The sequence below is a fragment of the Podarcis pityusensis genome (genome assembly GCF_964106645.2).
Source record: "Podarcis pityusensis genome assembly, chromosome: 17".
Classification (NCBI taxonomy): domain Eukaryota; kingdom Metazoa; phylum Chordata; class Lepidosauria; order Squamata; family Lacertidae; genus Podarcis; species Podarcis pityusensis.
In genome coordinates, this window is record NC_138042.1 from 26,657,840 (window position 1) to 26,683,822 (window position 25,983).

The following is a 25,983-nucleotide window of genomic DNA, read 5'->3' on the forward strand; positions in this document are numbered from 1 at the left end:
ACAGTCATTTGATGGGCTGCAAAAGCCAAGCCCAGTCTGCAGTTTGGCCCTTAGATGCGTGTCTTTAGAGAAGAATCTGCCACCCACACTTGATGTTTTCCTGGAGAGAAGCAGGAACCTACTACGAAGCGTGGAGAGAGTCTGACGCTATGGAAATCTCCTGCAATTTCCACGGGCTCCAGCAAGCTGCAGCCGTGCCTCAGAAAATACTCTCCCCTGGTCGAGAAACAACTGGGTTGGGGGCGGAGGACGACAGGAGCCCAGCGCGTCACTTCGGCTCTCTCTCTCTCTCTCTCCTCCGCCTCGCTTTTCCTAGTTCCCAAACAACAACAATACAGTACAAACCTCCCACCAACAAGACAAACGAGAGATCTGTCGATTTAGTGATTGAAAATATCCCCCTTGCTGCTGCTTTCTGTGCTACTTCTGCACACACAGAGCGCGGAGAGAGCTCTTCCCGCCCGGCTCTTTTCCCGAAGGCGGACATTTGCTTCGACATTGTATTGAACGTGCTGCTTATTGCCTCGCCGTTGAATAACACGCTCCCTCCCTCCCTCCCTCCCTCCCGCTCCTCCATCTTCCTCCCTCTCCCTCTTCAGGGAGATTAGGCGCCCCTCTCTGCGCTAGGAGAAGGCGGTAGAGGACGCTCCCCGGAAAGCAACGATAATAAAGGCGTCCTGTTATTGTGCTAGACTGTATTACAATTCTTCACAGTCGCTCCCTTGAAACTGCGTTGTTGGGACTTCGCTCGCCATTGACCAGGATATCTCATGAAATAAACGCCGGAGAAGAATCCAAAATGAAGGAAACGGGGAAAGGATGAGGAGAGCGCCCATTCTGGGGTCTCTCTCTCTCTCTCTCTCTCTCTCTCTCTCTCTCTCTCCCTCTCTGAATGACCCGTGTCTTTTAACACACATATATGCCGTGTTATATGTGCATATATAGGAAGCGGAGGACACCCCCCTCGTTGCTGACACGTATTATTTCGCAATGCTCACGTTCTCAAAGCAGTGCTTTGGGATTCGCGACACGTCTAGCCTGCCTTATCTCGGCGCAAATCAACGCCTTAAAAAAAAGAATCGCTTGCAGGGTTTCTGCCGTTTTTAACAGGATGCGAAAATTTGTCGAGACCGGTGACGGGGGGGGGGGGGATCTTTTGCAGTTATGGCAGAACTAGTTATGGCAACGATGTTCTCTCATCTCCTCCCCGCTTCCCTCTCAGCGGGGGGGGGGGACGTGGCGGGTGGGGGGCACGGCTACAGCACCCCCCCTACACATTCATAAAAGGCTTTGAAAATGCGCGCACTGGCTTTCGCTTGCGTATCTCTTTATGGATATATATGGATATAATATTACATCCTCGGCGTCTATGTATTGATCCGACAGATGTTGCATATTACACCGTATGCACTAACGCTGTGTCGAGACGCCAAGTGTATTGACTGACTGTACTCCTATAGATGGTTGTATACTAGAGTGGCGGGAGAAACCCAGCCAGATGGGCGGGGTAATAATAATAATAACAATAATAATAATAATAATAATAATAATAATAATGGTTTGGCACACAAACGCCCCGAATATAGCACGGTAGCTGCGATGCCTTCTCCGCCACTCCTAGATTATCCATCACCATCTCTTTGTAGCTGAGGGCTTGAGGCAGGGATATATAGCATGGAGGTCTCCGCCTGTGTTTCTGTGTGTTGGGGCAGCGGGAGGCAGCAGCGGCAGGGGCTGGCGACGCGTGTGTAACCGGGCTGGGTGTGTGTGACTTCCTGTGGTATATTTACGGCCAGGGCTTCGATTTCCGGTATCTGATACGAGCCCTCTCTCCTCGCACGGAGCGTTTAATAATATCGCTGAGGGGGAAGGAGGAGGGAAAGCTTTCTGCACACACATACACACGCGCGCGCGCACAGTGTGAGGTGAGGAGGAGGAAAACCGAGCGCGGGGATGAAAGACACCTCAGGCGCACACACACTCCAAACACACTCTCCTTCCTAGTCCGAACAATATATGACGGTCAGGAGCGCAACCGCGCCATTCAATATCACGAATAGAGCACCGGCTCCTCCCGCCCCTCGCGACACGCGCGCCCCGCATTCCTATGGACAGGCACGTGCAGGTAGGTGGATAGGAGAGCCGCGGCGGCGGCGGGGGGGGGAGTGTTGGGGAGGGGGGCAAGCAGAAGCGAAATGGCGCGAGTCAGTGGAAGGGGCGCGTATGCTCTATTCTCTCTCGCGCGCGCACACATTGCGAAAGGGGGGCTGGCCGCTCCGGAGTACTTTTGACAACTGAGGGGACCTGAGAGGGGGGAAAGTCTTCTTCTCGCTCTGCCGTTTTGGCGGGAGGGGGCGGGAAGGCGGCTAGCGTTCAGACGAGAGGTGTGTGTGTGTGTGTGTGTGAGAGAGAGAGAGAGAGAGAGATAGGGCAGTTATTGAATGGGGGAAGGAGGCGATATGGGTGAGGAGCGTCTCCCCCCCCCCCAAAAAACCCCCCCAAACAAACAAATAAACACTGTGTCTCTGCGGTGGCCTCCTTGGAAAGCTCGAGCTCTCGACCCCGCACTTAACGAGGGGGCTTGTATTGACCGGCATTTATTGCGCGAGCAAGTTTATTAGCGCATGAAAGGAACGAAGCGTTTGGCTCTCTTTCCTCCTCCTCTAGCGAAGGGGGAAAAGCAGAGGCTTCGAAGACGCGAGTCGAGAGATGGCTGAATTCAGAAGTGGGCCCGGAGCGCGCGAGGCAGGACGGGCAGGTGTGTCGCGGGGGTCGTGGGGAAAGCGCGTTTTCTGTGGGGTTGGAGGGAACGGGGCCGCGCGCGTTCGGGGAGGAAGCGTCGCTGTGCGTGGCTGGAGTGGAGTATGGCGTGGGGTCTTCAGTTATTAGCGGGCGCGTTATCAGCCTGGATAGCGCAGTTGGCTCGAGCAGGGTGCTGGTGACTCCAAGGTCGCAGGTTCGATCCCCGTATGGGACAACTGCGCATTTCTTCGTTGCAGCGGGTTGGACTAGGTGATCCTCAGGTTCATGTAACAATCCTATGTTCTGTATAGTATTTAGTAAGAAAGCTGGGGCAAGGTGTGGCGGGACAGGAGGATGAAGTGTCTCTCTTTGAGGCAAGCGGCGCCCTGCTATACATGCCTACTCAGAAGTAAGAGCCATCGAGCTCAACCTCTCTTGCACCCAGGCAAGTGGGTGAAGGACTCTTCCCACTCGGAAAGAGCTCACCCCCCTTCTTCTGTTTAATACGGATCCGCACTAGCACACGAGAATCGTTATGCCCTGGTCCTGGAATTTCGTCGTGCAGAAATCAGCCTTTCTTTACTTTGCCCTAAAAAGACGAAAAGGAGAAGCAGAAAGGAGGGGTGGGGGGCAAGAAGAGCTACAAGGAAAAGCTTTCTGCTTTGTTAAGTGGGGGGGGGGGGGGGATACTTCATTTCTCTATAGAGTCTCTAGTTGGTTGGAAGTTTTCTCTCGCGCGCGCTTCTCTTGCCGGGTGTCGCACGTTTGCTTGCGGCTTGTTCCCTAACAGTAGAAAGGCTGTAGAAAGGTGTCCCTCTTTGATTTTGGTAGCAAATGCATCCATTACAGTCCTCTAAAGCACAATTCTATAAACACATTGAACTCCCTGAAGCTTACTTCTGAGTGGGCATGTACAGAATTACGGCGTTCATGGCATAAGTCAAAGCCAGGCACTGCTAGCAGAACTAAAGGCTTAGAGTCCTAGCAAGAAGTTCAAGGGAGAAAATGCTTTCCTTCTCTCTCTCTCTCTCTCTCTGCTTCACATTTACTTTCCCTGCAACAGAAGGGGAGCATGGAAAAGTATTAGCACCCTTCTCTCAGTAATTCTAAATTCCAGTTAGTTTTTCATCCCGAATTAAGGTGATACTCAAGTGACAAATACCGAAACCTCTGTTAACAGAGGCCCTGATGTTATCTCCTAGGATGCTTTCACTATTTTCTCACTCTCTTTATACATGGGCGTAGCCAAGGGGGGGGGGCAGAGAGGGGCAGCTCCCCCATCAATAAAAATACATAGCTAACTGAGGTTCTGCCCCCCCACCAAACACCCATGTTGTCTTATCAACGTTTGCAGAACATTATATGTTGCATCCAGAACATTCACTGAGCGTTCACCCTTAGTGTTTGCAGGGGCAAAAGTGGTTGTTAATTGAGCATGCATTCTGCTTTGTTTTGTGGGGACGTTATACCACACTTTCCAATGCATTTCCCTGTCACTTTCCTCGTTGCAAGAAGTTGGGCCATTTGGGGAAGTGATTTGTTGTGCAAGACCTCCAAATCAACTTTAGCTGCATAGCCTGATAGATGTTTTCTGATAAATTATTGAATCCCACCTGAAAATTGCAATGGTCCGGAAGTGCCCTCAGTCTGAAAAGTGATAGTTGGTAAACGTGTATGTAGTATATTCTCATATCTTTCTATGAAAGCTGATTAGCAGAATTTCACCTTCCCCCAAGATCCACATATTTTAGTCACCTTCGCTAACTCTGAAGTCATCTCTCTTTTGCCCAGAGTTTCTGGACCAGAGTTTCTGGTGAAATGGGCTCTTGTCCACAAAGTTTATGCCATAATAAATCTGTCTTTTAAGTTTCCACAGTAAGCTTTGTTGTTTTTATATAAGCTCTTGCTATTGACTCTTAACAATAAAGTTACATTAGTAAGGAAAGAAAAAGAGTAGATGAAACAATGTATTTTCATCCACTTTGTGGCTCTCATTCTTGTGGGCTCTACATGGCTACAAATATTTGTATGTTTTTGAAGAAAAAAAAGTATGAGTCATATTTACATTTTGGCACTGATTCTGTATATCCTTTTGGATTAAAATTCAGGATCCTATTTAATGTGTTTATTTACAATACAGAACTGTATTGCTTTAAATTATTAGGCTCTCTGTTGACCTTGCAGAAGCCAGAGCCCAGTACGAAAAGAGTATTACAACTGATTAACGACTTTGGTCGGGTGGCTGGATTTAAACTAAATAAACAGAAAACTAAGGTTTTGGGGAAAAATTTGACTGATACAGAGTCAGAACGGTTTCAGAATGAGACGGAACTCAATGTGGTTAAAAAAGTAAAATACCTAGGGGTAAACATAACAGTAAAAAATCTAAGTCTATTTAAGGATAATTATGAAAAATGCTGGACAGAAATTAAGAGAGACTTAGATAGTTGGTCAAAATTGAAACTTTCTTTGTTAGGCCGAATTGCTGCTATCAAGATGAACGTATTGCCAAGGATGTTGTTTTTATTTCAAACACTTCAGGTTTTGGACAAAACGGAGTGCTTTCAGAAGTGGCAGAGAGACATTTCTAAGTTTGTCTGGCAGGGCAAAAAGCCCAGAATTAAGTTTAAGATATTAACCGATGCAAAACAAAGAGGGGGCTTTGCCCTGCCAGACTTAAAGTTGTATTATGAAGCCGCAGCGTTCTGCTGGCTAAAAGACTGGCTACTTCTTGAAGACACTGATGTGTTGGATTTGGAAGGGTTTAACAACGCTTTTGGATGGCATGCATATTTATGGTATGACAAGGTTAAAGCAAATAAGGCCTTTAAGAACCATATTGTCAGAAAATCACTGTTTAATGTCTGGACAAAATATAAAGACTTGCTGGAAAATAAAACACCAAGGTGGCTTTCACCTCTGGAAGCTAAGGCCCGAAAAAGACCCAATATGGAGGCTAAATGGCCAAAATATTGGGAAATACTAGAAAAGGATGGAGACAATTGGAAATTGCAGAGTTTGGAGAAAATGAAAGACAAAGTGCGAGGTTGGCTACATTACGCTCAGATTAAAGAAGTTTTTAAAAATGATAAGAAACTAGGGTTCCAGGTGGAGAAATCGAAATTAGAAACAGAATTGTTAGAACCAAAGATTAAGGTACTTTCAAGGATGTATAACTTGCTGTTGAAATGGAATACACAAGATGAAACGGTTAAATCGGCTATGATAAGGTGGGCACAGGACATTGGGCATAATATCATGTTTGAGGACTGGGAGAGGTTGTGGAGTAATGGATTGAAATTTACTGCATGTAACGCTCTGAAAGAAAATGTAATGAAAATGATTTATAGATGGTATATGACCCCAGTCAAATTTGCCAAAATTTACCACCTGTCTGATAATAAGTGTTGGAAATGTAAAGAGTGTGAGGGAACGTTCTTCCACCTCTGGTGGACTTGCCCTAAAGTGAAGGCGTTCTGGGAAATGATTTATAATGAATTGAAAAAGGTATTTAAATATACCTTCACTAAGAAACCAGAGGCTTTCCTTTTGGGTATTGTCGGCCAAGGGGTGGCAAAGAAGGACCAGACATTTTTTATGTATGCAACAACAGCAGCAAGGATACTTCTCGCAAAACACTGGAAAACTCAAGATCTACCCACACTGGAAGAATGGCAGATGCAACTGATAGACTATATGGAACTGGCTGAAATGACCGGCAGAATTCGTGACCTGGGAGAAGAGAGGATTGAGGAGGATTGGAAGAAATTTAAGAACTATTTACAAAAGCATTGTAATTTGAGTGAATGCTAAATAAGATGCTAGACTAAAACAACTGAGCACCACTAAATTTAGAAGTTTTTAAGAAAATAAGTAAGACTGTGAAAATTTAGCTCCTTCCGAGAATTATAAGATTATGAAATATAGAAGGGATATAAGAATTTAAATAAGATGATAAATTGCTGACAAAATGTTACAACGATGAAAGTGGGAGCGGGAGATGTGAGGAAGTCCAAAGAAAATGTGAAACTATGTTAAGACAAATGTTATATTGTTTATTATGTTTACTTTTATTGTAAAACCCAATAAATTGCTTTAAAAAAAAATAAATAAAAAAATTATTAGGCTCTCTGAAGTGTAGTATAAAAGTAAAGCAGCTTACTGAACTGGTTGTCATACTTACACGCTAATTGCAAAGAGACAAGACTTTTAAAACTAGATATACAATATAAGTAATAGAAAAAAGTATGCAAATAACAGTTATGTTGTTTGGGTTGCTGTTTAATATCTTATGAGCCATGGATTTGTTATTTGGGACACTTTCTGGAACCTAGCCAAACAGGTATGTAAGATATTTTGTTTGTTTAAAGCACAGTAGCTGAAGGATATGTGTGGCAAAATATTATACCGAGAAATGGAATCACTAGTCGTACCTTAGAAGTCTAATGGAATCCGTTCCGGAAGTCCGTTCGACTTCCAAAATGTTCAGAAACCAAAGTGCGGCTTCTAATTGGCTGCAGGAATCCCTGCTAGACATTCAGCTTCCAAAAGAAAGTTTGAAAACCGGAACACTCACTTCCGGGTTTCAATTGTTCGGGAGCCAATTTGTTTGGGATCCAAGGCATTCGAGATCCAAGGTAGGTACGACTGTACTAGAATGTTGGATTCCAGCACCAGGGAGACCTATGTTCAACTCCCTTGCCCCCATCAAATTCACTGCATGACCTTGGGCCATTGACTATAACCTTCTCCAGGTATTTTGTTTCCATGTTAACAAGTAAGGCAGGGATGAATGCGCTTGCTCTGATCCACATCACTGTCTCTCTTGGTGAAGATCCAAAGCAGGAGACAGTTGTACTCAAGGAGGCTCCTTATGTCAGATCGTCACCCTCCTTCAACTTGTGGAGGGCAACAGAGCTAGTGCATTCATTCTCACAACCCTCTTCGTGTCTTAACTGAATACGGAAACATTAATGCCTGAAGAAGACTTACATCTCAGCCTAATATGCACCATAGGGTTGCTGCGAGTATAATGTAAGGGGACATTATGCATGCTGCTCTGTTTTCCTTGAAGGAAGGGCAGGAAAAGAATATGACAAACTCAGTGAGTAGATTCTTCCATGATAAATAGAACACTTTCTTCATTTGGCATACACCTGGGGTATACATTCGGTTGTTTCTTTTATTTGAACTCATATTGGCTCCTCCAAGCTTTGAGCAAGCAGCTCTTCAAGCCAACTTCCAGCATCACTGATTTGAAACTCTGGTAACTACATCTATATCTCACAACTTATTTCCCAGAACAGACAGCTGTAGAACATATGAGATACTGTCTTTTATTAGATTAACCAGCCTGTCCAAAGACACATTAGAATTTTGAGTTTCACTGAATTCTTCATCAGGCAAAAAAGGGCATTCGGAGCATAAAAGTTTGGCTTAGCTCTTGGTTTAGACCTCTGTTTCTGAAGAATAAAGTTTAGCATGGCTAGAAATTAGATTACTTTTTGGCTAGTGATGGGCACCTTTTATGAGTTCTCAAATTACAAACTTGTAAGGTTCATGGAAAGTCCAAGTAAAACAAAACAATATGAAATAATGTTCACCTAAAGTTATCAAAGTTTTTGTGATGGCACACACATTCTTTAAATAATTGCCTAGCCATTTGCCAAATGTCCATCTCAGCTAGCAAAAACTCTTTGTGTAACTCTTCCAACATTATACGTTATTGTTATTTATTTATTTATTACATTTATATTCCGCCTTCCATCCAAGGATCACAGGATGGTTTACAATATAAAAAACAGAAAATACACAACATAGTTACAAATGAAACAATGTATAATGACACTGTCTTTAAATATAGTATCAGATTTGATTGGAAGAATCACTTGACTTTGCTACCATTTCATAAGTTGTTGTGATCAAATGTACTTTATTATGGTTTGCTTTAAAAATTCCTCTTGATGTTACTTTAATTAGTTTCTTCAAAGGAGCAATGGAGCAAATTTTAATTGAGCAGAAAACCGACAAGTTATAGTAATGTGATGCCTTGCCATAGCCTCCCCCACTTTTTAACTACATACTAGTCATAATGAGCCTAAGAGACAGGATCCAGTCTTTGAGAGTAGTTTACTGCTTTATGCAAAAGCAAACTTGGATTTGTCATAAGAATGTAGCAGAATATATTAAGAAACATGTCAGAGAGGATGCAATTAGATAAGAAAGAACCTTAAAACACAATTGTATGTAATCTGGGTTATAATCATTGATGCTAAGTGAGTGGGAAGCAATTAGTTTTGTTGAACTGGAGTATGATTGTTGAGTAAATGTAAATTTCTATATGGGGAAAAATACTATTTTAAAAAAAAGAAGAATCAATGTATTTAACTCTGGAATTTTGTACTCAATTCTGATGAAACTAAGCCTCCTAGGAGTCTTTTGCACTAGGCGGTTTAGTTTGGTGAGAATCAAGTATACACTTCCAGAGTTAATGCTAAATGCCTTACTTCTGGTATATGAGCCACCATAGCTTCCAGAGGGCTGTAAAAAATTGTGTCCTGGGCTTTTTAGACCTGTCTATCCATGTACTGGGATGCGGGTGGTGCTGAGGTCTAAACGACTGAAGCTAGGGCTTGCCGATCAGAAGGTGGGTGGTTCGAAACCCCCACGACAGGGTGAGCTCCTGTTGCTCGGTCCCAGCTCCTGCCAACCTAGCAGTTCAAAAGCACACAAAAAATGCAAGTAGGTAAATAGGTACCCCTCTGGTGGGAAGGTAAACAGCATTTCTGTGCGCTGGTCTGGTTTCGCCAGAAGCAGCTTAGTCATGACCCGGAGAAACTGTCTGCGGAAGTGGATAAACGCTGGCTCCCTCGGCCTGTAAATCGAGGTGAGCGCCGCAACCCCAGAGTCGTTCACGACTGGACTTAATTGTCAGGGGTCCCTTTACCTTTACCTCTCTATCAGGTCCGCAGTGATGCTGTACAAGGATGCCTGTACAACCTGAATAAAGTTCTCTACCCTAAAGCAATGTGCATTTGGCTAAAGAAAAAGGCAGACTAAAGAGATGCAAAAGAGGAGACACATCTTGACTGAGATCAACATAAAATGACCTGTGATAGGAGAAGATGCATGAACTTGCAGCACCCTTCCGTCTCCTATGAATGTGAAAAGGGCAAAATCGTCTCCTTCCCTACACAGTCATCATGCAGTGTTAGCCTTTCTAGCCAAAAGTGTAAGAAAAATTAGCAATAACCAAAACAATTTTATTATTTGTACCCTGCCCATCTGACTGGGTTGCCCCAGCTTCCAGTATATACAGAAACATAATAAAACATAAAGCTAAGACATTAAAAACAAAAAACAAAAAATTATTTCATGCATCCTTGGCACAATGCCACTGTACTCTGCACTCTATCATACAATACCTATGTAATAGTGGTCCAAAGTTAACTGACAAACTTTTCATAAAATGACCTTGGAGCAACAGCTATTTAATTATAATTCTATTGACCTTTGTTCAAAATGTTGATTTTTTTGTGGGTAAAAGAAAAAAGGAAATCAGCCATATTGAATGAATTATTCTGTAAGGCAGAAATTATCATGTATCTGTGCTCAAGTATGTTTCCTTGGTAACTAATATACTACACAGATTCCATAATGAGTTGCTCAGTCTGCTAGCAACTGTGTATATTGCCTTGCTCAGTAATTGTGTCTTGAAGTGAGTACAAGGTCTTGTTTATATGACTATTCAAACACATGCTATCAAAGATAAATTACACTGAAAAATGGAAATCTTCCACCTACGGGACTATATTTCTGGTATATACAGAGTGATATATTGTATAAAAGTTCCTGTGTAAATAATGCAAAATATTTATTCTGCTTGAGAGATCTTGCATCTAAAGGTATAAGCTCATACATAATATGTACTGCTCATGCGCCCTAAGCCTGCAGTACAATAAGCTCATAATTCATTGGATTCAGTTTCTATGTGCAATCTGATCCTATGTGCTTTTACTGAGAAGTTAACCCCAGTGAGTTCAGTGGTGGATAACTCAATGAAAATGTCAACTCATTGTGTGGCAGTGGGTGGGTGAAGAAGCAAATTCCATGCGAGGGATTATTAGGAAAGGGATTGCGAATAAAACTGTTGCTGCCTTAATGCCTTTACATAAATCTATGGTGCAACGACATTTGGAATATTGTGTACAGTTCCTGTTGCTTCATCTCAAAAAGGTTATTAAATTGTACAGCTTGAGAAGGTGAATTGAAATGATACAAGGCTTTAACCCCCTTGCGTACAGGGAAAGGTTTATGCTTTTTTTGACTTTATAGTTGGACTGTGTGTGTGAGAGAGAGGGGAGATAATAAAATGATACAAGTGTAGAGAAAGTACATAGAGAAAAGCTATCCAGCTCTTCCCTGACATAGCCCAAGATGCATGATAGGGGCAGCAGAATAAGATGGAACGCTGAAAGACATAGGAAGCAGCTAACCTGTTGCAGTGGCAGCGAGTTGTTAGCTTCCACAGTTGACCATGTTCCTGGAGCCATGGGAGAATAGCTCCACGAGCAATAGTCTTCTCAGAAGCAAAGACCTACTCATGTCCTAGGCAGGTGTGGTTGGAAATCATAATATGAAAGGAAGAGGAGGGATGAGGCCAAGGGAGGAGTTTGATTGCTTAGGGAGGCTACCAGGACCTAGCTGCCTGAAGAAGCCAATGCTGGTTGCCTGGCTTCCCAGAAGAGCTGACCTCAGACTCTCCTAGTGAGAGATCGCGTCTGCTCTCTTTTGTTGACCTCTGCCTGAGCGAGCCAACTGGTACTGCTTTTAAAAGTGCGTCTAAAGACGACAGTATCTCACAAGCTGAGATCCATTTTTTTCTGTGCGATTAGTGTTTGAAGGGGAAAAAATGATCCTACCATCACCATTGCCATGGTATGGTGAAGCAGTCATGCATCATCTTGCCTCCTCCTGGTACAGGTTAGAGTTTTCTACCATCTACTTGAGCATCTTAGTAGATCAAGGACTTACCCAGAAGCAGAGGAATGCAAGAAAAGTGCCTAGGACAGATTAGATCCACAGTAAGAGACTTTCTCATTCCACAGGTCAGTCAGGCTATTGAAAGAGCAGCTGTTGTCATAACCAGGAAGCTGCTTCCACATAATGTTCTGGCAACCAATTGAATCTTTATGTCTCAGGAGACAGAGTTCATCCAAATTAGCCATCCATCCTTACAAAGATTTGGGAGCCTTTACTAGGTAATAATCAGTTCATCAGTGATCTTTGTCAGAATTCCTAACTTGTCCCTGATTTACAATGCCACACATACAGTCACAGATGAACTAGCTGCATTTTGCACTGGATACTTGGCAAAGTGGTAGTATCTTTGTAGGGTGATATGATGCTATATCCTGCTCGTCCTTCTCTGTGATGGTTATGGGTTGGATATTGACTGGAACTGGTTTGGCCAGATGTGGTCTTCCTTATCATCCAGCCAGGTTTCAGTAATGCATGCCAAATCAGTAGCTTTATCCTGAATGAAATTGGATAACAGATGTCTTGTTTGGCAGGAGCCAATTATACCTCCTCTGTAAAGCGAAGGTGAAAAAATATTTGCTCATATGCTTGCAAGCAATTACATTGATTTGGAATGCCCTAGTATGGGTTCAGAACTGCCATAGATTTAGTACTTTTTTCACTCTGACATAGCATTTGGAATCCATGCAGTTCCAACAAAATATATGTAGTTATGTCATGTTTCCTCCCTGCTGCAAATTTGTTTGCAGTTCTCACCATGCCTCCGTTCCAGCTAGCGTCTTGCTAAATAAACTATTCTGAAGCATTGCATTGCATTCTAATACGCCAATCTGCAGAAAATTAAGGTTGGCCACCTTCTGGGTGCAATCAAAGAGAACTCTCTGGCATAGGATAATGTACGAAGTGGAATTTTATTTTTATATTTCCCTTTGGCATGAAAAATACTCCATTATGCCAAGCTTGTGTTTTCTGAACCAGCTATGCATGACAGCAGTAGAGCTTCGCTCTAATACAGAAACAGAAACATTTGTATGGGAGGTTGTTATTCAACAGGGTCTTAATTTACAAGAAACATGTTACACTTTAATTGAGCCCTTTTCAGCAAGCTGCACCTGCTTTTACAGACACATCTTGTGTGCATATGTACAATTTCTGAAGGACGGTTAAAATCTGTTCGCTTTAATCAGAAGCCAAGGCCAAACAGAAATGCTAGTACTGTTTTATAAAGATGGTATTATTACAGTGGTACCTCGGGTTACATACGCTTCAGGTTACATACGCTTCAGGTTACAGACTCTGCTAACCCAGAAATAGTACTTTGGATTAAGAACTTTGCTTCAGGATGAGAACAGAAATCGTGCTCCGGGGGCGCAGCGGCAGTGGGAGGCCCCATTAGCTAAAGTGGTGCTTTAGGTTAAGAACAGTTTCAGGTTAAGAACGGACCTCCGGAACGAATTAAGTACTTAACCCGAGGTACCACTGTATATCTGCTGGGTGACCATATTTTATTAAGTAGATTGGTTGCTTAATAAGCCTAGGGTGATTGGTTGTTCCCCAAAAGGGATCTAATGGCAGGAAGGTACTTTCCCTGTCTCTGAAAAGTGATGCCTTTCAGCTAATATGAGGGGCAGACGAATGACAACATTGACTCTTGAACAGGCAGACTAAAATAAACACCTCTGTTTATGTTGAGGCGGGCAGTGGACTTGTATCTACCAGCTGTGTGACTTGTGACTGCTAGCTTCTCCATGTGGCGTATTTGGGGCCAAATAGGAACCCTTCCCCTTGGTGGAAATGCGCTAGGTGTGTACATCAGAATGTGCAGAGGGCTCCTTCTCATGCTTGGCAAACATATGGCCAGCAGAACAGGGGCCAGCAAACTTTTTCAGCAGGGGGCCGGTCCACTGTCCCTCAGACCTTGTGGGGGGGCTGGACTATATTTTGGAGGGGGGGAGAACAAATTCCTTTGCCCCATAAATAACCCAGTGATTTATTTTAAATAAAAACACACATTCTACTCATGTAAAAACACTCTGATTCCCGGACCATCCGCAGGCTGGATTTAGAAGGCGATTGGGCCAGATCCGGCCCCTGGGCCTTAGTTTGCCTGCTCATGGAATAGAGCCAATGTGCAGGTGTAAAAGCAAATCAATATTTTGTTTCTATACCAATTGCTCAGTGTAGGTGTTCCCCTAAAAACTATGAGTGGGAAAATGCATAAGTGCAATTAGGGAGTAGTGAGAAATTCAATTTTGTCTTCATTTTAACAAGAAGCCACCTACTTCTTGAAGCAATACATGAATCAAAATAAGGTTATCCTTTGGAATTCACTAAACCCTTTTGGACTTCACTGCTTAGACAAGTAACCAGCATTGTACTGGCTAGTAGACCCCATAAAGGTAAACTATTGGGTTTAAAAACCCCACGTACCGGTATCTCAAATTCTGTTGCCACCAGTTCTCTCAGCTACTAACATAATCGTTCCGTTTATGTTGTTTCGGCTGAATGTAGCTTTTGGACAGACAGAAAGTATATTTTAACAGTGATATTGTCATGCTGCAAAACTGAAATGTCGCAAGTAAAAATGAGATGAAAGCATACTAAATTTATGACCCAGTTTGCACATCGTTTTAAACCATAGTTAATGCTTTACTGTGAATGCGAAGATTGCTCCCACTTTATTCCTTCACCTATTGTGAGCAGGAGTGACAAACTGTGGTCCCTGGGTTGGATCCGAACCTGGCATCATTGCACATTTAAGTGAACCATAGCATGCCTGGAAACCCAAGAACAATCTTTGGCTTCACTTTGTGGTTTGTTTTGAGTGAAACAAACCACCATTTTTTTTGTACTTTTACAAACCATAGGCTTAATTCAAGCATGATGGTATTTTATTGTTTCTCAGTGGCCCCTTTTTGGCTACAGTTCTACTGGTATTCACCAGCTGAATTTGCTCTTAGTGGAAGTTCAAGCTTACGTAGTGTAACACTAACCTGGGCAGTATGACAGCAGTTCTCAGTATCCTGGCAAGTTGTAAGGAAGAGTTTGAGTAGGAAAGTATGCTGGAAGACTTAGTTCTTTCTTCCCTTTTGTACGCAGGATATTGGGACTAGATCATTATTTGGTCTGATCCAGAAGGGATTTTCTTATAGTGTACAGTCGTACCTCGGACGTCAAATACCTTGCGAGTTGAACATTTTGGCTCCCGAACACCGCAAACCCAGAAGTGAGTGTTCTGGTTTGCAAACGTTCTTTGGAACCTGAACATCCGACGCAGCTTCTGATTGGCTGCAGGAGCATCCTGCAGCCAATCGGAAGCCACGCCTTGGTTTCTAAACATTTTGGAAGTCTAAGAGACTTCCGGAACGGATTCCGTTCAACTTCCAAGGTACGACTGTATCTGGTATAATGTAGAATATAAGACACTGTATTATCAGGTCAAGTTACACTTTCATACTGAATTAACTCAACGCAACACTCAAGTTTCAGTTACAGATGCTGGGTTTGGCATTGCTTTAGCATGTGACTTTATTCAAATGTTGTTCTGCTTTGTCCTTAATTGCCTGCTCAAGCTGTGAAAGTGCATAGTAAATTCTGAAAGCTAATTCACCAATATCATTTTCTCCACATTCATAATTGTAATGTACAGAGTTTCATACAGCATCAGAGCAGCGGAAATCAAGTTATAATATATATTTAGTAGAGAAACAGTTTCTTTTTGTCTTTGGACAGGGTTTTCAGGAGGTTGGCAAAGGAAAAACAACCGTATCGTTTCCATGTCATTCATTCATTACAATTATTTACTGGAAAGTATTTGAGGGTGGGTGGAATAGTACACTCTGTTGCTTTTACATCTTCCAGACATTTAGGAGAGGAAACTGAAGAGGCAGCACCTGATAAACATGCACCACATATAATAGCATTACTGGTAAGGACGTTTAATTCACTCTCCAGTTATGAGTTTGGTCAGATGAGTTGCATTCAGTTTGCAACACAGTAATGAGTGTTGTGCAGTCTCAAGTAATCAGTCACAGAACAAAATGGATTTTTTTTCATTAGGTGTGTATTATTTTTTGTATATGATGTAAATGTTCATCAGACATCTGAGGCCACTATCAACTGAATACTGTGTATTTTGGTTGCAGAAGCAGAAGAGGGGTTATTTTACCTTTCTGCACAAAGGCAGGCTCAAAACTTTTCCTGTTGTTTTAGTGCAATCATGAACCCTTAATGGGTTCTTTGAGGTGCGATGTAACTTTGATCTGTTTATTAAAAAAATTAAAACCAGCCTTTCTACTAGGGATTGAAAGGGTAGTAGTGTTTGGTGATGCATGTGCCGTGCTACCTTAAACTGGTATATTCAGATGCAAAGTCCTACTGGATTCAGTGGTTCTGACTCCCTTGAAGTGTGCACAGGATTTCAGCCTTCATCTCCACCCCACACACTATCCCAAAACAGTTTGCAAAAGGTAATTGCTCACTGTATGTATTCTCAGGGCTTTTTTCAGTGTTCTTCAGATGGCAGAATGCACTTTACCAGTCAATCTGTTTGCAGTCTGTTCAGCACCTGTTGAGCAGGCAGTTGTAGCTGAAGTCTTGCCATGCTACACTTGGCAAAGCAACCTTTTCCCCAGAAGACTTGCCAATGGTAGCAGAATGGTAGTAGATGACTAGAAGGAATGCGGTGCTGTGCTATGGCTTAAGCAAATGGAAAATGAAATCCTTCATTAAAATTCTGTAAACTGGAAAGAACAAAAAATATTAATAAAAATGGTTCACTGTTTATTAGATCACCTGCTGGTGATACTGCATTGCTACAGCAGTCTCTCCTGATTTAAAAACAAAAACAAGCAAAACACCAGTATTAAAATCCTCTTCTGTTAACGCCATTACACTGTTGAAGCAACTTATTCCCCCCCCCAAATTAACCTGTAGTTAGGGTTGTGTTGTATATAAATAGAGGCAGCACAAATTTTCAAACACTTGCTGCACTGTGTGAGGCAATAAAACTGAAACGGAACAGTAATTAATTCTCACAAGAGCAAAGAACTCGATATAAAATGCAGCTGAGAAGCTTCAAAGGAAAATATTTTGGGACTGCAATGTTATTTTATTTGTACTAAGCACAATGTGAGTTGGCCCCAAAATGATGTTCTCTCAAAGTGTGTTCTCATTATGATAGATAAGGTGTGCAGAGGGTGTGTGTGTCTGTGTGTCTGTGTATTGCATCTGTCCATGGTGTCCTTGTCCATGTGCAAGCAGTATATACAGCATTTTATTCAGCATAGTTCAGGAACAAAGGAAAACATGTCTGCTTCCCTTCGTGTCCAACAAAACAGTATAGCAAAAGCAACATACAACGGAAGTTCCCAGCAGACTGTGCTGGAAATGTAAACAGGCATGTGACACACAACAGTTATGCATGACCCTTTTAAGGTGGAATGGAACTATATCCTAACAGGCTGGAGTGCTACTTGAGGACAGCACTGTGTCGGGCACTAAACTGGCCCCTTTGATGACCGCAGTGTTAGGGCCCTGGGTTATTGGTCTCTGTCAGCTGTGTCCCATACTGCAACCTACTTACACCCATCAAGGAAACTGTGCAAGGGAAGCCCCCCATAGAATGCATTGCCATGACCAGTATCCAGTTTTACTTGTGGGATTGCCTTGTTCCACATGGAGCATAGCATGAGAGGGGGTTAATCCTTAAAGCAAATTGGGATTCTGCCCGCCACACAACATGCAAACTGCAAGCATTTCAATCTGAATTGAAAATTTTGCCAGATTCCAAAAAGTGAAAATCCAGAGACAAAAGTTGTTGAACTTCAAAAGAAATTTGAAGTTTCTCAGCTATTTTAAAGGAACGTGGGTTGCCATGTGTCCGGGTTTCCCCAAACACTTGCGTGATTTTCGGAAATTCCACCTGGACGCTGTCTTGGATATGTCTGGGGAAACCCAGCCATATGGCAGCCCTGCTATAGGGAGTGATAGAGGTTTCAAGTCCTCACCCCTCATGCTAGAGTTTTGATCCCTATCAGTTTCTGCACTTAAGGGAACAAACATGGAGCTAATATATTGCCTAATTTGTGATCTAAAAGTGTTTCACTTTGATAGGGTCATGCCCATAGTTAGATGCATGTTAAGCCCATTTGATTACAGCATGAATTGCAGCCTGAGTCCAAACATGCTTACTCAGAAGCAAGCCACAATGATTTCAAGTGGATTTACATAGGGCTGTAGCCTTGAGCAAGACAACAACATATGGATTGGATCCTTAATATCTTTGCTACATCCAAATGCTTAACCAACTAAAACTGAACCTCTGCAGAAGTATTTTTAGCCCTATAGGACGCACTTTTTCCCCTCCAAAAATGAAGGGGAAATGTGTGTGCGTCCTATGGGGCGAATGCAGGCTTTCGCTGAAGCCTGGAGCGCACCGACCCCTCTCATTCTCAATGCTTCAGGAAGCTATCCGCAAGCCCTGGGAGCCCGCGGGAGTTCCTGCCGGGCTCCCTAGGCTTGCGGATAGCAGCCTGCATCCTGAAACCCGGGGAGCACAGCGGAGCGTGCCCTGGGCTTCGGGCAGCTCTCCGCAAGCCGTGGGAGCACAGCGGGAAGTCGCGCCGGGCTCCCACGGCTTCTGGAGAGCTGCTTGTGTCCCGAAGCCTGGGGCGCACTGAGCAGCGCCCCCGGGCTTCGGGCAGATATCCACAAGCCTGGGGAGACCAGTGCGACTTCCCGCCGGGCTCCCTAGGCTTGTGGATAGCAGGCTGTTCTGGGGGCTGGGGGCGGGGGAAACTCGGGCTTCCCCAGCCCCACGCCTGGGGGGAAAATAATTTTTTTTCTTTATTTCCCCCCCAAAAAACTAGGTGCGCCCTATGGGGCGAAAAATACGGTAAATGGCTATGCTGAGAAATACCTTTTAAAACTTGTTGATTACTGCGTTTACTATTTTACATGGTTCTTTTGTGCGAGGAAAACATAAATAACACACACACAGATACACACGTAAAATGTGAAGTCAAATTCAAACTTTGGCTCCAGTGTAAAGTTTTCTTGTGTCTCCTCTAGGAACAGAGCTGTTGAGCCTGCACCATGGAGGACTGCCTTCACACTTCTTCCGAAAACCTTTCCAAGCTGGTCAGCTGGGCCCACAGCCACGGGACCATATGTACCCTCATTCCAAATCTGAAGCACCTTCTTTCAGAGGGCTCACATGGCAACCTGACAGCTATGTGGGGCTGCAGCGCAGGCCATGCCTATCACTGGCCCCTGACGGCAACCTGTAGAGCAGGCTCTCAGGAAAGAGTATGTTTCCAGGACAACAGGAGCTTCAACTCGCACAGCCCCAGCCTCATGGGCATGCCCTCGGACACACAAGCCAGCCCAGTGGAACGCTACTCTGGGAGGCCAGGGAAAGCAAAGCTGGACTGCAACAGAACCAGAGACTCCTGTGATTTCTCTTACTGCAGTGAGCCCTCAGAGTTAGACGAAACCGTGGAGGAATATGAAGATGAAGCTACTCTTTTTGACATGGTCTGTGAGTCCTCGGTGACAGATGAAGATAGCGACTTTGAACCTCGCCCTCAAAGATCTCAGACCAATTCCCGCAAAAGGCCAGCCCCGGGCGCCACCTCCTCGTTCCGTCCAGGCTCCCATTCTCAGGTCGTCGACGAGAACAGCAGCAATGTGTCCGTCAAAAAAATCAAGCAAGAACTTCCCGAGGATTATTACATTGTGGCTAATGCAGAGATCACCGGCGGCATCGACGGCCCAGCGTTGTCCTTGACACAGATGTCGAAACCCAAAGCTCACCCAGCAGCCTCCTACCCTGTGCCATCTAAATCCACCCCTCATTCGCCACCTTCACTCATTGCTGAATATGATTTGCAGAACATCTCTGCCTCCTCCCAGATGCCTCCCAAAGTAACTCTGGCTTCTCCAAGTAAAGGGCCTGGTAGCAGCCTGGCTGCCAACCCTCAGGCAGCCCTGCAGATGCCTGCCAGCACTTCCAATGCTGGCAAGCCGTTAAGCATTCCTTTATCAGCCTTGCAACTCCCTGGGCAAGAGGAGCAAGCAGCCTCAGAAGATGCCCTCCAGCCTGTGCCAAATCAGGTTCCCAGCGATGTAGCATTGTCTCCTTCTGCTAGCACAGAGCCAGAAGTTAGCTCCAGCCAGCAGCACCCATGCACTGCTCCCGCCATCACCACAGAGCCAATGGCACAGACAATACCAGGTATCAATACTTGGAATGCTTCTCATGATGTATTGGGTTTTTTTGGGGGGGGGGTATTTTAAAATGGGGCCCTCTCAGTGATGGCTCTGACCTGGTGGAATGCTCTGTCCCATGAGACCAGGGCCCTGCAGGATTTAACTTCTTTCCAGAGGGCCTGTAAGACAGATCTATTCCACCTGGCTTTCAACTTGAACTTAGCCTGATCTTTTATTCCCCTTCCTTCCCTCCCCCTCCCCTTTTTATGAAGATTGCCCACTCTGGGATCCCACAGCTAATTCTCCCCTGCTCTCCTCGCTGGCCCAAACAGGACTAATTTAGCCAGCTAGCCCTGGTGATCAATGTTTATTGGATGGATTTCCCCCCTAAATTGATTTTTGAATTCTGAATTTATTGTTATTCATGTTTTATACTGTATTTTATGCTATTTTTTGTTGTTGCATCAATTAAGTGTTTTAAATTTGTTGTTAGCCACCTTGAGCCCGGTTTTCTGAACAGGGAAGGGCGGGGTATAAATAAAAAATTATTATTATTATTATTATTATTATTTGAAGGTAAAAGTTTCAGTGCAAGTATGGATCATATTATAGGCTGTGCTTTTTCTCTGGCAGTATGCATCAGTATGCAGTACCACCACCTTTGGGGAGGGAAGGAGGAGGGAGGGCTCTTGGACCGTGTCAGAGCATTGCACCTCCTTCCCGAAGCCTGGGAAGCATTTGCCCAGCTTAAGGAAGGAGGTGCTAAGCTCTGACAGGACCCCAGAGCCCTGCCACCTCCTTCACAAAGCCAGGTGGGGAAAGCCTCATCACCTGGGCAGCAGCACCCTAGTAGGTGAGTGGGTGGGCAAGGTAGCATCAATCAGCTAACCCGCCTTTACCTCCCAGCCTTGGTGTCAGGCCACACCCCTCCCCCGTTTGCTGGTTCCTCCCCTTGCTTGTTGGTGAGCGCTAGCACTCCCCCCCAGGGGGGGGGAACACTGATTATAGGTCACATTAAAAAAAGAAGAAAATGTGTTAACATATCGGTAAAGAATAAGTATGATGGTTCCTGCAAAGGTAGTTTCCTGCTTGGCAGGGGGTTGGACTCGATGGCCCTTGTGGTCTCTTCCAACTCTATGATTCTATGATTCTAGTTCACAAAGAGATCACTAAAGGGGTTTGTTTACCATGCCATGGCACAGACTTCAATGCGTCATGACAGTCAAATACAGTTAAATGGAAGTAAGACCCAGTGTTTCAGTGGGGCTTGTTTCTGCAGAATGGCTGGGCCAAGCCGCTGCATCATAAATTGTCTCTTATGTGGAGGGGGACACATTCCTGGTTCTTAGAAGGTGAGCCTTCTGAGAGGGAGGGATTTTTATCAGGGCTAGTTCCTGGGCAACCTCTGGCAGTGATGGGCAGAAATTGCAACGTGATGGTGTTCTGTTCCTGAACAGAAAAGACTGCCTTGCATTTCATGGAAGGCAAATGGGAGTCAAGCAGACTTGGTAGGGAACTCCACGATGAAAGAGTTCTACAGCTCCTACAGAGAAGGCTAGTGATAGCCTCTTGTCAGACTTCAGACATAATCCAAGCAGGACCCCAGCTAAGCTCTTCTAAGGAACAAGAGGACTATACAGTACAGGAAGAGGCTCTCATTCTCATACTTTGACTTTTGAAGATCAAAAGCTATGGGTTGAGCGATACCAGTGTATAAACTAAGTGCAACCCAGCAGCACTTAAGGGTTGCTGTAACTGACATCAACTGCTATTGTCCCCCACTCCAAAAAAAGAAAAAAAGAAAAAAAGGCTACTATAGTATTAATCCATTAAACAAAATCAACCCCTGTCATGTTAAAACTAATGAAGTTACAATTTGAATGTTAATCCAAAATTTTGTAGGTTTTGTCGATCAGTAGATCTAGGACTTCAACGGCTTAAGCTTGGGGTCTAGCCTAGTGAGTTATCCAGACTGTATATATGCTCTGATCCCAAAGCCCTCTTCAGGCATGGAAGGGAACAGAGATGTGATTGGAAAGCTCTATAAGTTATTTGTATTAGGCCAAGCAATCTGATACATATGCTAGGAGTCTAGATTTCTGCTCTTGCCTGGTCAATAGGTTTTCTTCTTAGCTTCTTGTTGGAAATCCTTTTTATGAACTATTTCACAATTGGTTTCAATCTAACATTCTCTATGTTTTGGAATGTCATGAAGTGAAGTTTGAAATGTGCTTTTCTTTTCTTTGTTTTTTTAATGTTGCAACTTGACATCAGAACCTTCTAAAAGTTTTATTGCCTTTGAACCAATAGTATTTTTAATACTGCATCTTGTATATAGTTCCCTTGTTGTGCAAAGACAATTGGCAGCAAAATGTGAGATGTTTAAAACAGTAGGTGCTTTATTTGCTGATAAAAGGGAACATTTCTTTAGAGTATTTGTATCTGAATGTTGCTAAGACTTAGATTTTATTGAATAAATAGTGATTCATTGTAACTGTTGAGTGCTTTTATATGGACCTTGCAATCCTTTAATGGTAAAAAAAGTTTATTCATCCTAAATAGAAGTCTGGCTAGCCAAAGTCCATTATAAACCTTTTAATGCTGAAAATAAAAACTTGTTCACCAGTTTTATAACCTTGGTTATCTATGTAGCAAAAAGTATATTAAACTTAAACACAGGTTTAAATTTTGTCCTTTGCAATCCTCTCTACTCAAAAGACTTACCAAAGGGAATCCTTCATATTCCAGTCCTTTAGCGCTATGCGTATGTAAACCATAGACAACTTACCTTGCAGATTTTAGATGTGGTTTGAGAGCAGGGGCAAGATTCAGATAGGGCTCCCCCAAGCTTCCTTTTGATATATTTAAAATTAAATTATGAAAAAGACAAGATTGCAAAGAACATTGCTTGTGAACATTCCCTACTTTTTAATGCCTCATAATAACTATATTTTCTTTTTTCTTTTTTCAAATTTTATTTTCAATTTTTCATCATTAACATCATTCAAACTTAAATTCAACAATATTAATACAATTGCGGGATATTTTCAATACAGTTGACTTAACAGTGACTTAACAATATTCTAACTTAACAATATAGCACTGCTTAACAGTGACATCCTTCTTTTTTATAAAAAAGGAGAGTGGTTTCTGCCTTGTACATGGACCCAATTAATATTTTTTAATAATATGCATGCAGTGTGCAGAACTAGCATGTTGGCTGGAGAAACAGATACTTAAAGAGGTTCAAACATATGTGATCAGTGGTACAGTTAGGGTAGTTTTTGATTCTGGGTGGAATGATCTTGTAGCCCTGTCTCAACCGGACCGAATGGTCTTATGAGGACCCCTGTCTTTAGATGCGAATGTGTATTAGTTACTTCAAAATGTGGTAAATCAGCCCTACTGCTATTCGTTCCTCAGGTACAGAACAAGCCCTGTCCTTATCTGAGTGCACCACTAGATAGTGATTTGGAATGTGCTGGGGCAACAGAGGCTGCATCTGTTGAAATTTCCTCTTCTGTATAACCACTAAAGGTGCACAAGTTTTGTCTTCCATTGCATGAGGGCCAGTTGCGTCTTTGATGCCAGTTGCTGATCACAAGTGATGTGAAAATTTGCTTGCTTGCTTGCATGATTGATAGAAGTACCGTATATCATCTATCCTAAGCCCCCAGGACTGGGCTAGGCTTTTCATAGCATAAATCTTAACAAACAAATTATCAAAACATACATGCATACATGTGTTGCAGAGAAAGTTACAGAACCTTAACTTAAAATTCAGAGCTCTCAACCACTACGGCAAATTGGGCTCTGATTTTACATGACAGAATTTATAGCTCTTGGCTAAGGCGATTTCTGCAGATAGCCTCTAGGGTCACATCCAGATGGAAGTGGTCAAATGAACAATTAAACTACTGTTGTGGATTAATCAGATGCCCTCTCTCTCTTTCCTGCTTGAAATAAAGAGGAGTTCAGAGGCCACTGGCCATTCAGCATAAAAAATGGAGCCTAGCTCTGCCGCTGAGCTAAATATAACACGATCTCCTGGCACACCATTTTCAGTTGAAGAAATGTCCAAACTTGTGGCTTTAATGTAATGTACTGTGTGCCGTTGGGACAGGGTTAGCTACAAAACCAGTGGGTATATATGAGTTCAGACCTGTGGCTACCTGCACACTGCCCAAAAAGAGGAAATGCAACACTAAAAAAAAAAAGACAAAAGAGAACACCAATTTGCATGTGCTAATTTATAAGCATAGGTGCATATTTAGAAGTAATTGCTATAATATAAAGAGAAAGCACAGTACATTTTCTCTCTCTTATGGGGAAGACCTGTGTGCCTTTCAGCCTTCTGTGCTGTCTGTTAGGGGGCAACTCCCAGCTCCTGCTGGTCATCCTTCCTATGGTTCTTTGTTATTAAACTGAACCTGGGCCTTCAAATACAGGGCTCCCTGTACAGAACTGTACTCTGATGACCTTTCAATAGAAGGTTTTCCTCTGTAATGTAGGACAGCTGGCCATCTTTCTGCCTCAGTTCCAGTGCTGGATTTACGTATAAGCCAGTGATGGCCAAACTTGACCCTCCAGCTGTTTTGGGACTACAATTCCCATCATCCCTGACCACTGGTCCTGTTAGCTAGGGATGATGGGAGTCATAGTCCCAAAACAGCTGGAGGGCCAAGTTTGGCCATCTCTGGTATAAGCTAAACAAGCTATAGCTTAGGGCCCCACTCTCTTGGCCCCCCCCCCAAATTTTTTTAAACCCTGGATGTACATTTCCAAAATATAAGATAAGTTCAACAATTACTTTGATGAAATACATATTTTGTTATGTGCAAATGGCTTTAGATATCTATTAGGTCCATAAATTACTGTATACCACAAAAAACAGCGGCCATTTGTTGTTGACAAAGGACAGCTGGACATATAAAGAGCCCCATTACCTTCAGTAGCTTAGGGCCTCATCAAACCTAAATCCAGCCCTGCTCAGTTATACACCTTAAAAAAAATCAAAATCAAAGGATATTTGCAAACCCTGAAGTACTTACTTGTTCATTGGGCAGGGTGAAGGCAGGAAAACTAGCTGGGAGAGTGCTGATTGTATTCTGTGGATTTGTGATAAGTCAGAATGCTTAAAATAGGCAATGCTTAATATTTAAAATATGTGACATCCCTTTCACAGGGCAGATGGGAAGAATTCAGATTTCATTTGTTGCATACTGTTTCCTCTGCAATGAACTTTCAGATTTTTGTTTTTGTTTTTGCAAAGCTGATAGTGCTGGCAGATTCATTTGCAGAAAAGGAATTATAAATCATATGCTTTACACTCCTTCCTTGCACTGGTGATCTTTGCTTTATCCCCCACCCTACCCTGCCCTATCATGCTGTCCCTATCATGGTGTCTATCTATTTATATTACTGCCAGTAAGTACTGACAGAAAAATGTATGGCTCTGTGTGCTGGGATTTCCTTATGGCACCCTGGCAACTGTTTGCTCCCATACCCAACAATCAGAGCATTTGTCTTCCCCACCCAGTACAACATGGTGTTGCTAGAGCAGATATGTTTATGTGCCAAGTTTCTGTTTTCTTTCCTCTTGCTCTGTAGTCTGGCTCCATAGAAATTCAAATAGACACGCTGCTCCCCGGCCTCCTGTATTGTTTGGGGTTTGTCCTGTGAAGCTCACTTGATTTAATTGCAACTCTGGGAAAACAAATTAAGAGTCACAAAGGTTGGTCTTTGCATTCTCACTTCAGCTGTGCATGCATATGCTGTTTGTTTTGGCTTCCATTCACAGATATACATAAACACACACACATATATATTAATTCTGCTGCATTTTGTCTTCTGGCTTATGATGGCTGTCAAACAATGAAGCCCCAACTAAATCACGCAACAAGCCTACTGCCAGTTTTAGGCTTAAACAAAAGTATGAATATTTATTACAGGAAAGCAAGGAGGCATCTGAAAACCACACAGCAAAACAGA

The 25,983-nt window shown here is 43.2% G+C and overlaps 1 protein-coding gene across 8 annotated transcripts in view; it reads left to right on the forward strand.

Moving 5' to 3' along the window:
- Window positions 1-1,810: 1,810 nt before the first annotated feature.
- Window positions 1,811-25,983, forward strand: part of KIAA1958 — a 72,222-nt gene continuing 48,049 nt past the window's right edge. For 3 of the 8 annotated variants that reach the window (XM_080986770.1, XM_080986771.1, XM_080986769.1), the window contains exons 1-2: window positions 1,817-2,125; window positions 18,853-20,017. In XM_080986770.1, the coding sequence (XP_080842896.1) occupies window positions 18,877-20,017 (1,141 nt within the window). In that variant the 5' untranslated portion in view covers window positions 1,817-2,125; window positions 18,853-18,876. Of the gene's footprint in view, window positions 2,126-2,667; window positions 2,759-2,932; window positions 3,188-18,852; window positions 20,018-25,983 lie in introns of those variants that run through there. The other 5 variants (XM_080986766.1, XM_080986772.1, XM_080986768.1 and 2 more) reach the window with 5 other exon arrangements.